Source organism: Oncorhynchus clarkii, chromosome 32 (assembly GCF_045791955.1).
Source record: "Oncorhynchus clarkii lewisi isolate Uvic-CL-2024 chromosome 32, UVic_Ocla_1.0, whole genome shotgun sequence".
NCBI classification, from domain to species: Eukaryota; Metazoa; Chordata; class Actinopteri; order Salmoniformes; family Salmonidae; genus Oncorhynchus; species Oncorhynchus clarkii.
In genome coordinates, this window is record NC_092178.1 from 26,562,253 (window position 1) to 26,578,353 (window position 16,101).

General features: G+C 43.1%; 1 protein-coding gene across 2 annotated transcripts in view; it reads right to left on the minus strand.

Annotated features, from left to right (window-relative positions):
• The window catches only part of LOC139392078 (KH domain-containing, RNA-binding, signal transduction-associated protein 3-like), a 139,513-nt gene extending 128,165 nt beyond the window's left edge, over positions 1–11,348 (minus strand). For both annotated transcript variants that reach the window (XM_071139771.1, XM_071139770.1), the window contains exon 1: positions 10,999–11,348. In XM_071139771.1, the coding sequence (XP_070995872.1) occupies positions 10,999–11,089 (91 nt within the window). In that variant the 5' untranslated portion in view covers positions 11,090–11,348. The remainder of the gene's footprint in view (positions 1–10,998) is intronic.
• Between the last annotated feature and the right edge of the window lie 4,753 nt (positions 11,349–16,101).

Here is a 16,101-nt window from a genome sequence, read left to right on the forward strand (position 1 = left end):
TAGTGCCAGCAACACAAGGTGCACAAGAAGCGAGCGAGGCACGGCAAGGTGCTCCTTATCTGACTGAAGCGGAGCTGCGCTGCCTGACGGTCCAGGGCTCCAGCAAGGTGGAACGATAAACATAATTAAATTTAGTTGGATTACAACAAAATGGATGGGATCAGCTGGGAAGGCGGGAAGGCTAATCCTGAACCAATCCCCTCAAAATAAGGTGCCAACCGACCCAACACAGTGTAAATAAAGTGAGAGGGAACATATGGAGGGAAGAAGAGAGGGAAGAGATGAGAGGGAAGGAGGGGAAAGGAAGGAAGCTGTCGGAGAAAGAGAGAGATCAAGGTAAGGCCACTGAAAAGGGCCCTTTTCAAAACGAGGACAAATACACCCAACTACTTCACAGTGAAGCAGACTATGAGCGAGATCAATGGCAGTTCATTGAATCTGACAGGATTCTAATCACTGTTAGAAAGCAGGTAGATATACAGAGAAGAGACAGTGAGGAGTGACAGTGTTCAGATGTGCAGAACTATTATTAGACAACTTGATACTCCTGGTCAGAGAGCAAAAACATACAACAGCATTTTCTTATGGGTCTCATTCTCATTCTGGTATATATTGAATAGGTCAAGCTAGCTGGGTTGGGGACAAATTAAACACTGTTCAATGTGTGAAGACTGCTGTCTGGTTTATACATGAGTGAAAAAAAAAGCAGAATTTGAAATGCGATGCTGGTGACAAAAATGAATAAGCATTGAATTTACACCTTCCCCATCTTCTGAACAAGTGGTACATTTACACTTGCCTTTCTCCCCGCAGCTATACAACCACACCGTTTCACTCAGAGGGACCCTGTATGCGCAAGATGCATCTGCCTATTCAGCTATTCACCTTAACACATAAACTAACCTCACCATGAAATGTTTTTTAGACACATAAAATGGTTCTAGGAGATTCAGAGGGTATGGAATGAAAGCAGGGGTCTACACCTTAACCTGCCTTTCTCTATCATATATATATAATTTTTTGTCACTTTCCCATCTAGCAATTTTTTTCCATTACCACTTTTCCTTTTATTTTTTCTATTTCAATTCCAATTTCATTCCACTCGTCACTTTCCTCCTCCCCCCTAATGCATTTTCCCTTTTTTAACTGAGTTTTAGTCCAATCCTTCACAAAGAACATTCCCCCAGGGGATGTGAACCCTTACCTCTTTCAGTTGCCTGTAACTACAGTAAACACATGCCCACATACCAGAGCTCTTTCTCTCGCTGTCTCTCTCTAGCTCCCCGTCTAATCCAGTCTAATCCCACAGTGCTGTCTTTGTGCTGTCTTGGGCAGACATCAGTGCATTATCATCCAATAAGAATATGATTAATGGATTTATAATTGCGGAGGGCGAGCCTGGCGGAGAACACAGTTTGCCCTGGATTAATATAGGAGCTAAAGTAACGTACTGGTGGTGAGTAGAGGAGAGGAGAGCTGAGGGGCTGTGTTAAGCCCTGCGGCCATAAGGCTGGGGCAAGGAGTGGAGTGGAGTGGAGTGGAGTGGAGTGGAGAGGAGAGGAGAGGAGAGGAGAGGAGAGGAGAGGAGAGGAGAGGAGAGGAGAGGAGAGGAGAGGAGAGGGGCTGTGTTAAGCCCTGCGGCCATAAGGCTGGGGCGAGGAGAGGAGTGGAGTGGAGTGGAGTGGGGTGGGGTGGGGTGGGGTGGGGTGGAGAGGAGCTGGGTTAAACCCTGCGGCCATAAGGCTGGTGCGAGGAGAGGAGTGGAGTGGAGTGGAGTGGAGTGGGGTGGGGTGGGGTGGAGTGGAGTGGAGTGGAGAGGAGAGGAGAGCTGAGGGGCTGTGTTAAGCCCTGCGGCCATAAGGCTGGGGCGAGGAGTGGAGTGGAGTGGAGTGGAGTGGAGTGGAGTGGAGTGGAGAGGAGAGGAGAGGAGAGGAGAGGGGCTGTGTTAAATCCTGCGGCCATAAGGCTGTGGCGAGGAGAGGAGAGGAGAGGAGTGGAGTGGAGTGGAGAGGAGCTGTGTTAAGCCCTGTGGCCATAAGGCTGGGGCGAGGAGAGGAGTGGAGAGGAGACGAGAGGAGATGAGAGGAGAGGGGCTGTGTTAAGCCCTGCGGCCATAGGGCTGGGGCGAGGAGAGGAGTGGAGTGGAGTGGAGTGGAGTGGAGTGGAGAGGAGAGGAGAGGAGAGGAGAGGAGAGGAGAGGAGAGGAGAGGAGAGGAGAGGAGAGGAGAGGAGAGGAGAGGAGCTGTGTTAAGCCATGCGGCCATAAGGCTGGGGCGAGGAGAGGAGTGGAGAGGAGATGAGAGGAGAGGGGCTGTGTTAAGCCCTGCGGCCATAAGGCTGGGGCGAGGAGTGGAGTGGAGTGGAGTGGAGTGGAGTGGAGAGGAGAGGAGAGGAGAGGAGAGGAGAGGAGAGGAGAGGAGAGGAGAGGAGCTGTGTTAAGCCCTGCGGCCATAAGGCTGGGGCGAGGAGAGGAGTGGAGAGGAGAGGGGCTGTGTTAAGCCCTGCGGCCATAAGGCTGGGGAGAGGAGAGGAGAGGAGAGGAGAGGAAAGGAGAGGAGAGGAGAGGAGAGGAGAGCTGAGGGGCTGTGTTAAGCCCTGCGGCCATAAGGCTGGGGAGAGGAGAAGAGAGGAGAGGAGAGGAGAGGAGAGGAGAGGAGAGCTGAGGGGCTGTGTTAAGCCCTGCGGCCATAAGGCTGGGAAGATGAGAGGAGTGGAGTGGAGTGGAGTGGAGAGGAGAGGAGAGGAGAGGAGAGGAGCTGTGTTAAGCACTGCGGCCATGAGGCTGGGGAGAGGAGAGGAGAGGAGAGGAGAGGAGAGGAGAGGAGAGGAGAGGAGAGGAGAGGAGAGGAGAGGAGAGGAGAGCTGAGGGGCTGTTTTAAGCCCTGCGGCCATAAGGCTGTGGAGAGGAGAGGAGTGGAGAGGAGAGCTAAGGGGCTGTGTTAAGCCCTGCGGCCATAAGGCTTGGGAGAGGAGAGGAGAGGAGAGGAGAGGAGAGGAGAGGAGAGGAGAGGAGAGGAGAGGAGAGGAGAGGAGAGGAGAGGAGAGCTGAGGGGTTGTGTTAAGCCCTGCGGCCATAAGGCTGGGGAGAGGAGAGGAGAGGAGAGGAGAGGAGAGGAGAGGAGCTGTTTTAAGCCCTGCGGCCATAAGGCTGGGGAGAGGAGAGGAGTGGAGAGGAGAGCTAAGGGGCTGTGTTAAGCCCTGCGGCCATAAGGCTTGGGAGAAGAGAGGAGAGGAGAGGAGAGGAGAGGAGAGGAGAGGAGTGGAGAGGAGAGGAGAGGAGAGGAGAGGAGAGGAGAGGAGAGGAGAGGAGAGGAGAGGAAAGGAGAGGAGAGGAGAGCTGAGGGGCTGTGTTAAGCACTGCGGCCATGAGGCTGGGGAGTTGAGAGGAGAGGAGAGGAGAGGAGAGGAGAGGAGAGGAGAGGAGAGGAGAGGAGAGGAGAGGAGAGGAGAGCTGAGGGGCTGTTTTAAGCACTGCGGCCATAAGGCTGGGGAGAGGAGTGGAAGGAGAGCTGAGGGGCTGTGTTAAGCCTTGCGGCCATAAGGCTGGGGAGAGGAGAGGAGTGAAGAGGAAGAGGAGCCAAGTTGGAGGTCTGCGCTGGTAGCTGGTAACTGGTGCTTCTGGTTGAGTTGAAGACCTCAACACTTTCTGACTGCACGCAGGGCTTAAACGATCTCTTTTCAGATCTGGGGCTGTCTAGCTACTACTGCCCTCTCTAAATAAGCACTGGTGCATTATTTAAGACAGCGATGAGAGGCTATATAGCACTGTTAAATATGGATAGCAGCTTGACCAGCTGGGTAGGGGAAGAAATTAACATTTTTTTATCACAATTTATTGTATTTTAAACTATCATGTTTGCATAAAATTGTATTGTCCATAGGGTTTTGTCCAATGGTGTCCTAGTAGGCCAGCTATCATGACCATATCAGCGTGTCACACCTGGGCCTCGTTTGCCATCAAGGAGATATCAGGTTTCTCTTTATTTAAATTAGGTTTGTGTGACTGTTTATTTTAACTCTGTTGCCAGCTAATTCATTTCAGTTCATCTTCCATTGAAAGCAGTGATAAGATGCAGAGAGGTGCTTCCTCTGTGTGACTGCAGCTCTGATCCTTGCCCCACCTTATACCATGACAAACTGGAGCATCAGCAGCTGCTGACAACGAAAAACTGAAAGCTTTAAACACCTACTCATTTTTAACTCAAAAAATTAATGCAAAGCACCTTTTCCAAGCCACTGGGTTTAATTGGAAGGCATGCATTAAAAGTGCATTAAAAGTGCACATCATAACGGAAAAAAGCTGGATGATGTGGATACTTGTTGAGAAATCGTGTGAGATACATAGAGTGGGGTAAATTGAGCCACCCTTGTTTCTAGGAAACCATATTCAAAAGTAATCATTTGACCAAAGATTTAGGAAGAGGTCATCTGTGAAGGAAGAAACCACATGGAAAAAGTGGTAAGCAAGGTCCCCAAAAATGATTTTCACTAAGTCAAATGAAATTATTGTGTTAGGGGTTTCATGATCTATCTAAACAAAATAAATGATTTAAATATTGTTGTAAACATCAGTTGGGGTCTCTATGAGCTTCAATATGAGGTCCTGAACCTAACGTGAAAGTGAATCCTTGCAGCTGTGTAGTCAAAATGTTTAATCCGAAGGCCATGGGGTAAGTTGACCGAAGGGTTGAGCCATTGGCAAGTTGAAAAATGTAAGTGTTTCCTTCTCAGGCAAAATGCAAGGCATTATTGCTGAGATGTGAGGTAGCAACAAGGTCTGGGCCCTGTTGCAAGTTAATTTTCCCATGATCTTTTCCCTTAAAATTCCCTTAACTTTAAGTCAGTTGCACAAAACATGTTAAAGTGAATTTCCCACTTAAGGGAAAAGTTAAGGCTGCCCATGAGGTCCCTTAACTGCTTCATTCAGTATGTAAACAGCCTTTGTGGAGGTGAATGTTGCCTTCATCTGCTCTGGTTACAAAAGGAAAACATCAACCAGCAATGGAATTATTGCATAAATATTGGGACAGTGATACGTGTTTGAGTTTTTCTGGCTCTGTACTCCATCTGTACTCTGTACTCCATTTATTCTGAGGGTATTTTCATCCATATTTTTATCACACAAATATCATACCCCCAAAACTGCTAACCTCCCCTGTTATTGTAATGGTGTGTCACGCCCTGACCTGAGTATTCTTTGTTTTCTTTATATATTTTGGTTAGGTCAGGGTGTGACATTGGTGATGTATGTGTTTTTGTACTGTCTAGGGGTTTTGTAGGTTTATGGGGTTGTTTACCATCTAGGTGTTTATGTATGTCTATGGTTGCCTAGATTGGTTCTCAATTGGAGGCAGGTGTTTATCATTGTCTCTGATTGGGAAGCATATTTAGGCAGCCATCTTCTTTGGGTATTTCGTGGGTTAATGTCTATGTGATGTTGCACGTTTGCACTCAGTTGATAGCGGTCACGGTCGTCTTGTTATTTTGTTTGTTTAGTGTACTTCGTGTTTTTTCATCTTTCATTAAAAAGATGTATTCACATCACGCTGCGCTTTGGTCTCCTCACTACGACGATCGTGACATGGTGAGAGTTTAGCATGTCTTGGGGGTATGATATTTATGCATCTAACTTTCTCTCATCATTATTCACAATTCATTCAGGACTATCCGTAATCATGGGGCGGCAGGGTAGCCTAGTGGTTAGAACGTTCAAACCCCCGAGCTGACAAGGTACAAATGTCGTTCTGCCCCTGAACAGGCAGTTAACCCACTGTTCCTAGGCCGTCTTTGAAAATAAGAATTCTTAACTGACTTGCCTAGTTAAATAAAAATCATGGTAGCATCCACATTAATGTAGAAGTGTTTAGAAAAATATTATATTCTTATTTACAATAAAAGGGACTCCAAAATGACACAATACATTTCTATTGGGCACAAAATAATCTGAAACACAACCAAAACAAACAGCAAATGTATCCAACAAGTGAGTAGTGTCACAAGCTTGATGTAATCATTGCGTGCTAGGAATATGGTACCAAATATTCAACTTTTTACTACTTTAATACACACTTGTCGCAATACTTTTTATCCCATAAAATGGTGGGACTATGTACAAAAAGTGCTGTAATATTTCAACAGCTCACCCAATATGTATGAAAATATCCTCAAATTAAAGCTGACAGTCTGCACCTTAACCTCAGTCATTGTATCATTTATAATCCAAAGTACAGTAGTACAGAGCCAAAACATCAATTGTCACTGTCCTAATAATTACAGAGGGCACTAACTGATTCATCTACAAAGAACTGCGTTTACCCATAGGATATAATATTAGAGTTTTAATCATTTGTTTTTATCCAGACAATAGTTCTGTGCTTCTGCATTTTTATCCACTAACTAATGAACCTGGATCAGTCAGAGCGCATCCTAAATATTCCCTCTATAGTGCACTACTTTTGACAAGGGCCCACACTACTTTTCTAATAGGATGCCATTCGGGACGTAGGGAGTGAGGTGCCACTTGGGACGCAACCCTAGAGTCCTGGTGTTGAATTACTGCATTGCCACCTCATTACCTATGACATAACGGGTGTTCCATGCATCACACATTAACAGTGAGATCAATGCTGCCATGTAAACTAATCAGTCCCATAAATGACATGCCATTAGGTTTTATGACCAAGCGTGACTGTCTCAGTCTGTGTTAGGCCTGGCCAACATCTCACCCTCCTGTAGAGTCTTCTGGGATGCCTCAGCTAGAGGAGTGAACCACCGCTCAGCAAACACCTCAGACCTCTGAGCCATAGCTCACACACAGCACCACTCAACACCTTACACACGGCAACCCTGACCTACTAGTTGAAATTTAAAGTGGTTTCTGGGTCTCTCTCTCTCTCTCTCTTACTTCACCTGTGAGTTCAACAGCGTAACAGTACATCTGTAGGTCAGATCCCAGAGTAAGTGGACCCCTTCCTGTATCTGTCTCCCTGTGTAGTCCACTAGCTCAGCGTGCTGGCCAGCCACAGATGTTTATCACTATCAACCACTGTTTTCCTAGAAACACAACAGTATCTCAGGCTTTGATGCTCTGCTAAGGCTTATTTCTGCTCACTGCTGGGCGTGCGTTCCTAGAATGCGTCCAAAATATCACCATTCAGTGGAGGCTCCTCAGAGGAGGAAGGGGAGGACCATCCTCCTCAGTGATTTTCATAAAAATATTGAAACATTAAAAAAGTTATCCCTTTTAGGTAAAACTATAGTAAATATATTCACGTCACAACTTTATTAAAACACATTGTTTTTCAATTAATGTCAACAGTAGCCTCAACAGCACTCTGTAGGGTAGCACCATGGTGTAGCCGGAGGACAGCAAGCTTCCTTCTTCCTCTGTGTACATTGACTTCAATACAAATCCTAGGAGGCTCATGGTTCTCACGCCTTTCCATAGACTTACACAGTAATTATGACAACTTCTGTAGGACGTCATCCAACCTATCAGAGCTCTTGCAGCATGAACTAACATGTTGTCCACCCAATCAAAGGATCAGAGAATGAATCTACTGTAATACTGAAAGCATACGCTACAGCTAGTCAGCACTGCAGTGTATAAAGTGTGATGAGTAGCAGACTCAAAGAGAGAAAGACAATAGTTAAACAGTTTTGAACAAATGTATTTCTTCAAAAATTCATTAATTTTTAATTAATTAAAAAACATTTCTTATACAGAAGCAAACAGAACAAAACGGGGATAAACATACCTGAATTTGTCCATTAAAAATTCTCGTTTGCAACTGTTGGACTAATGATTAAACCCTAGATTAGCTAGATTCAGGCAAGATTGTGCAAGACGGTATTGAATGTGTCAATGTATGTCACCTTTATTCCTCAAATTTCTCTCGACCTGTGCACCTATGTTGCAAACTTTCATTCATAGGCTAGGTTGAAGCAACCTCACGATGGGTATAGGGAAAATTTGAGTATTATGTAATAGCCTAAACCTATCGACGTTGCATTGAGCTGGGTGAATGGAATATGAATGACAGTCATCCAATATGCTTTAATAAAAACAAGGCCATGCTCATGAAAAAATGGACGTCCTCATCTTAAACGGCACCTACGATCACTGTTACCATTGGTCGAATGGAGTGCACTATATAGGGATTAGGCTGGGTACTTTTCCAGATGCCGCACTAGTCTGCAGTGCACACAGACGCAATACATTTTGAGGCAAATCAAAGCTGCTCTTTCTGTTGAGAAGAGGGATATCCTGTATGTGTGAATCAACTGCTATAGGAGATCTTCTGAAAAAAGTTCTGTAATGGACTCCACCACACACCTGCTCATGTCTTTGTTCAGAACTGCTAGGATCATTTGATTTTGGGTTCCTTCCATTGTGGCCTAACCTAGTCTACCCAAGCGGAGCTCTTTAATGTAATACAAACACTGTGCTGGGTGCCTGCAGCGGAACAGACAATTATAATAACTTCTCATGTGCAGAACCTGGGATGGCTCCATAGAGATGGTCTCTGTTCGGAGTGAGCAGGACGTTCTGCATGTAATGAAATAGGTTCTAGCGGGTAGGTCCATATATCTGGGTTAAAGCAGATATAGCAGGTAGTTTCATTTTTTTTTTAAACCCTGAAATATTAGATGCTGTTTGTGCAGTTTAAAACAAGAAAGGCCTCATAGTGAAACACAACTATTGCAACAATGTCACACTCTATGTGAGGTTCTCGCAGCCGAAAGCAGTCCTGTTGAATTCCTTAAAATGTGTTTATTCTTGTAGTGAACATTAACTCTTCAACTTATCTAATTAGAAGCATGATAAGATATTTATATCAATTAAAGTCAGCAGTGAGTCACTACTAAACAGGCCTAGCAGGATCTGTGGCTGTATGTGCACTTTATGAATTGTTTTCCAGCAGAAGAGCTGTTCTATTTGATCCAATTGTACCTATTTATTGCCTCATACACTGGATAGATGCAGTGAATGTGTTGTTTTAAAGAGTCACACATAGCAGTACGGTGCACCTAGAGCAAATTAGGGTTATGTTCCTTGCTCAACGACAAGGACTGATTTTGTGGTTACTGGCCCAACACACTACCCGATAGGCTACTTGCCGCCCTGCAGTATACCTACAGTATGGTACAGGTATCTAAACTTCCATCTCCAAGTACAGCCCCCCCCCCCCACCCTCAACTTCCCTGGCATGTGTATCTCACCAGACATACAGTTATCTACATAGTATGCGGCCACTCGCTGTTAAAATTATAGGATCCAAAAGTTGTGATATAACAGTGGAAATGCTTGTGGAATATTCAGAATCACGCTCCTCCAACTCCATTGAAAGCATTGGCTCGTTCATTTATACGACTTACGCGAACCCTCAGTGACACTGTCGAAGAAATGAGCACTACGTTAAACCAAATGTACATTTCTTTCAAATCACATGGCAAGCTGGGAAATCTGTGTTGGAGAAAAAGGCCAAAGCTATTTTACAGACTGAAACCAGCTGATAAGGAGAAAGTGCTGAGTAAAATAGGTTCTTATCTCCGTCTGACTACACTGATTCAGCTCTAAGTGAGAGAGCTGAAAGAAACACATTCATAAAGGCCCTTCTGTCCTGGTATTAACCTAACTCAGTGCTTTCAGCTATTCTTTCCCATATTGCCCAACTCAATACTTTTAGCTATAGGCTATTTCACTTTCTTAAAACTGAACAATCTATCCATAATGGGTACAAAATGGGACTGGGTACAGAGTGGGCTCTGGAATGCCACACAACTGTGTTAGCCTGCTGAGCTAAAGCCTAGGCTTTAGCTCTTGGAGTTAACGCAAGTCGTCAGATCTCAGGCATGATTACTCTTAGTCGAGCATGGTTCACCAAACCATACACTTGCATCTTACTCGATAGGAATATTATATCCAGTAGTCTAATTATTATCTCTTATATGTCAGGTATAGGTACAGTTCAACAACTGTGAATGTAAAGTTTACATCAGTAGATGTCGTTAAAGTCATACCTGACCATTAAAAGTAGGCCAGTAGCCTACTATACAAATCAAAAGCTTTCAAAGCTTAGCGAGATATAGACATTCTGCAAATAGGATTTTATTTTCTGAAATCCAGGCAGACAGCACTAGACACAAAGCTCATTTACAAGTGGTATTTAAAGGATGTACTTGGATGCTATTCCGGTGCTCTTCTCACAAGAGTGGACGCAAGGGGGTGCGTCTGGAAGTATTGTCAAATTCAGACAGCTTCAAAGCCAACAGTACGCTCGGCGCACACTGACGTCTCAGCAATGGATTAATGAAACCGTCTTCGATTCAAATCACTGTGGAACACGCGCCCCTATCCGCTCAAATTGCTTTAGAATCAAGTCAAGTTCTTCAAAGGGGAAAACAAATCCAATTTATGATGAGAATGTGTTGATTTCACTGTTAACATTATAATTTACAAGTCTCAGTGCTGGATGACTGAGCTACTTGGAGACGCTCCTACATTGTTATCATAGTAGAAGTATGCAAACATAGAGACATGTATTGTTACCAAATACTGTAGGCCTACATTGTATAAGTAGAGTGGTGATTTACAATTATGACTGAATGTGTATTTATGTATAGGCTAACAGAAAGGCGTGGCATTTTTTTTTAGCGTAGGCTAGGCAACCGCCAGCCACTCCACTTAGGCTATTTATGTATTCCAGACAGTTATTCAAATGTTTAACTAATCAACAAGCCTTTAGTCGACTAAAGTGTGCTGGTTCTGGAATACATCAAATAGCCTGAGCGTGGATATGTTCTGTATTATGGTCCATTTGGCACAGCGCCCAATCAAAACTTCAAATATGTCTTTAAAGTGTAATATTAGGTCAAAGTGGCACCAACATAACCCAAACAACATAGGAACCAACATAATCCAAACAGTGTAGGTTAGTATTCTAAGCTATACCGTACAAACGTCCCATAATAAATTGGGATGTTTTCTTGTCTTACCTTGATCTAGTAGTCGTAGAGAGTGATGAAACGTGGGGTCCAGTGTGTCCTTCTCTGCCATCAGCTCTGGTAAGTACTTTTCGTTATCCATTTCGTCCCGTGCCGATGGTCCACGCCGTCCACAAAATAATTCGGCAGTGATGCAATTCTAAAACCTCGCCTTATTCCCAACACTTGCCCCCACCAAAACTAGTAACGGTAAATTATTATTATTTTTAAAACGAACAGGAATGCGGTAATGTCATTCGCAACCACTATAACATCACATAAGTAGTTCTAAGCTGTAACAACGACCAAAAACTGTCTGTGCGCGGGTGTCTCAGGTAAGAATTCCGTTATCCCATCCGTGTAGTAGCCTATATATTCAACGTCACCTTGCAGACCCCTCGCATGCAACACCGCCAACCTAGAGGCTCTCTCCGTTCTGTAAACAAGCTCTTTAAAGCTCCCCCGGAACGTCTCCACTAGCAACGAGGGCTCATTCCAGCTCCTCTACTATTGGTTCCCGATCAGTGTTCAAGAAAATGCAATGTAGCGTCAGTCATTAGAAGGGGCGGGTGCTCCAGCCTGGAGTGAGCGGAACAGCTGGAACTATCCATGGTGCTGATTCCACGGCGCGCGGCTATATGTTGTTCGATGTGACACGAGCCAGCAAAGATCTAAATTACAATGCAGAGAACATTAATAACAGTCCTTCTCTTGTTAAATTGTAGAATAAAAATGTGCCCAAACTAAGTAGCCCATCAATATGCAAATATATACAAATACCTTATATTAGTTTTCATTGTATGTACTCCGGCTTGGGGGTAAAACTGATATGCTACATACATAGGCACCCTTTATTGTACTTTCAACAGAACCGATATAAATCAGACATAGGAGAGTGCATTTCAACTCACTTTGAGAGCTGCATGTTATACAAAGTTGTGGAAATAAGAATGACATTCAAGCTGTGGGCTCTCTAAAAAGAAACTCTTAACAGCGGGTCATAACCAGTGGGTTTAGAGTTTAGTCCTGGCAGCAGATTCGGTTCTCCCGACTGTCAAAATAACATGAACCATCATCTCTAATGGCTGACCATGGCTTGACGGGTAGCCTAAGGTGTCAACTGTTCTGTTGTGGACATGTATCCCTGTTCTCTGTTGCAACATGTGGTATATTTTTACCATGGATTAAAATGACAAACATAACTTGAACAGAGGTGTGGATGACTTTGCCATGCCTTTTGGCCATGAAGAGATTAAGACAATGCATCTCTTCTGTAGGGCATGTTTCAATATGTTTTGAATTATGGAAAATTGAACATTAACTATGATCTGTAATCTACAAAGAAAGACCACAGTTTCACTGGGTTCCGTATGATTCGAGGATACTCACACTTGCGTCAGAAATGGTACCCTATCTCCTTAGTGCACTACGTTTGACCAGCGCCCATATGCACTATACAGGGAATAGGATGCCATTATGGACACACCCACTGACTGCGGAACGATTCTACAAAAAGAAAATGGCTAATTTCTTGTGGCTTTAATTCTCTACCTTTAGGAATTGATTGTTTTGATACGAGACTTCTCAGGTTCCTTTCACTTAAGACAACCAGTCAATAGTTCAGAGGAAATCAATCCACCTTACTATAGGTCACCCTGACCCTTTTAGAAAAGAAGTGCCTGTGCATTTCTTATGCCGTTCATTGCATTTTCTCTACATACAACCAAACATGGCGTATCCGCGTATTGAAGGCGAAACCTTTGTTATCTCAACACAGTGGTACAGTGTGCTTCACTGGATTCCTATATACTATTCTAATGTAGGCCAATGTGTTTTCTATTTTCTGCTCCATGGTTATTACATATATCACTACAGTGGTGTTGATAATGCTGGATCAGACTTAGCCCTGGACTGAATCCGACTTTTCATCACAGTAGGCTATTAGTTCAAGTATAGAATATCTTGTGAACGTGTTTGCTCATACTGTATCACAGAAACACAAATGTATTGATTGATTGTATAAAATGAGGTACGAGTATTGCTTGAACAACAGTGAACGCACAGCAGCATATCAGTCCTGAAGTCGAGAAGTGTATTTACAGACTGCACACAATTTACACCATAGAGGGAGAAACAGGCGCTATAATCTTAAGTAAAATCATTATTACAGTGGGAGACCAGGTCAAAAGACGAGGCTCCTGTCACCATGTGGGACGGATGCAGAGGCATACCCCAGGTGGGCGTTATGCAGCTCGTAAGATAGATGATAAGAATGGGTTATATAATGACAATCACCAAAGGTTGCGAGAAGTATCTCTCCTCCTTCTCAATAGCTTGGCTGAGATGCGACCCAGAAGCTAGAAGCAGGGCTGGTTCATGTATATTTATCAATGCTTTTACATTTGTCCTCAACAAACTCTGAAGTGAGCCTTTCTTTATTTACTCGGAAAGAACTGCTCAGGCAGTTATCATAGATATCACGTCATAATAGGGTCATAACGCTATCATGAAACATATATTTACATCTGTTGTGACATACTGTATATTTCTATATTTCATGGCTGGTTATTACACCTACATGGGAGTGTCAAAACCCACATTTATTCAAATGTGTTTATTCCCTGCCAAGAAGATTCCTTTTGTTTGAAAGTTTGTTTCTTAAGTCCTTTGTTGTGGTAATGAATTATTTTCCATATTTTAAATAACTTCCATAAAATACACTTTATGACATTGTCATGAAGCATTATGGCCATCCTGTGTCACTTTACTTGGACTAAGAAATATAATTTATGACACTGTCAAGAAGCATTGTGAACATCATAACCAGCCATAAAATAAAGCAATACATGTCACAACAAGTCTAAATATATGACAGTGTTATGACCATATTATAACAGGTTATGACAAGTTATGTCAGCTGTTATAACATATTATGACATGTGTTATGACGCTGGTTGTCGAGTAAAGTGTTACCCAGTAGGTATAGGCAACAGCATGCTTAACCTATTCTAATGTGGCATTCTGCAGTCAGTGCTATGTTCAGTGCAGCTAACTGCACATCCTGACAATTATCCACATGGAACAGGAAATACTTTTAAAATGTAGCTTTGTTGGTATTTCATTGATATTTAATTCATGAATTAACAAAGTGCCTTGTAATAAAGTAGCGGGTTAAATTGTGTACTGCTTCTTATAAAATCAAGCTGATAGAAACGCGGGAGACAGTCACAGTTCCACACAGTAAGTAACATGTGATATGCCATAACAATGCAAGTAGTTAGGGAGTGAACGTTATTTATAATAAGGGTTACATGGAGAACATCGGACCTTTCTGAAAAGAAAATGGATGCCCCTCTATTCAGCAAAATATGTTTGACCTAAACGATCCCTGAACGCTTGAAAAAAAAACAAGTGACCCTCCCCTATACCTAAAATAATAATGAAAACATAAAGGGGATAGCAGAGAACATGCCTACATTTTAGCCTCACTTCTTGGACAGACCAGTGTCTTAGACATCCAGTTTAGAAACTGTTCTTCCTCCTTTAAGTATGAGCTGGCAACGCATTCATTTTGATAGTGCTGTGGGCCAGAATGTTGTGGGTTCACAGACCACCGTGGACAAGAGCAGGGGAGGAAAGATCTCATTTATAGTAAAAGCATTGCATGATAAGAAAAAAATGCATTTAATAGACTGTCATGCAATTCTAAGTAATGTGACATATTAGCAGAATGTTTTTTAATACACAAAATGATTGAAATTACAGGCTAAGAATGGATAGAGATATGCGTATGTGTTAATCTTACCATATTTCTTCAATGTCACATCAGTGTTTCTTGTTTGCAAAGAAACTGTCCCTGTTTGCAAATAATTAAATCTAAGACGTCATTAGGAATCTGATCTTGGTCCTTTCAAAAGTTAGGCCGACCTTTCCACCCCAGAATCGGCCTACCAGCGCAGAAACATTTAAGCTTTAACTGCTGGCTACTCTTCTTCAGTTGCTTAACCCAATGAGAGAAGGTCACAAGTGTTTCCCTAAAAGCTGTTTGGTTTTAATCATCTACTGTACAGAAAGTGAATAGCTTAATCAATAGATAGTGACAGAATTAGATTACTTCCCAAGCAAAGTATATTGTTTGTCTCCTTGGCTGTAGAAGGTTGTAGCTCAGCCTCTGAATGTCAAATAAATGATACAATGATATCCCAATATTCATCGGAGTCACGTCTTTCCTGGGTATTTCACAGTTTGTTTGTAGCATAAAGAAACCCGGACCAAATAGATAATTTCATTTAAAATGGTATCTGTTTAATTTTCTTCAAAATATTAAGCTAACAAGGGGTAGGCCTGTTATTTTTGCCATTTTGCTTTAATAACAAGGTAGGCCTATGGAACTGACATGGAGGTAAGCTAATTAAAGAGTGCATGGTGGGTGGAGGAATTGGTCGACAAAATACTGTATATTGATATAGCAGCCTATAGCCAAATTTCGTCTGTCAAACAGGTAGGCCGACCTCATTTCTTAAATTGGAAGAAATATTGTTGTGCCACGGCTGCTGCTTCAAGTTTCAGCACCAACTAGTTACTCGAATCTGTGCGGTCAATAACTCTGATAAATACATAATGGCCAAGAGACATACTGTTTTTTTTTTCAAATCAATTATAATAGTATCAAGTTATCAAAGTTGACCTCCAGTCCTCCTCATCTCCGGGCTCTCTTTCTCAAACTGAACAGAACAAAGGCTATAGGCTAGTCTGCTGCAAGATATTGCAATTTTTGGACTAGGGCTAATTTGACTCTCCTCCTGAACTGCCACTGTAGGCCTACACAGCACAGCATTCATTAGGCAGCACACAAGAAAGGATTTGATCAGCAAGAGCAGAACAGGCCAGGGCTCAGGGTTGGAATATCCATTGCTGTGTGTAATGCAGCCTAGTTTCATTTACACCATCCCAGCAGCTATCTTAGAAATCTAAATTTGCTCTGTGCTTCTCCAAGTATGCACTTCGTAACCTATAGCCTATGAACTATGGATCATTTGATTAAGACCAGAATAAATAGCCTATTGCGTGCCCAGAGGAGAATCAGAAATGAGGGGCAGCATCGGGCATACATCG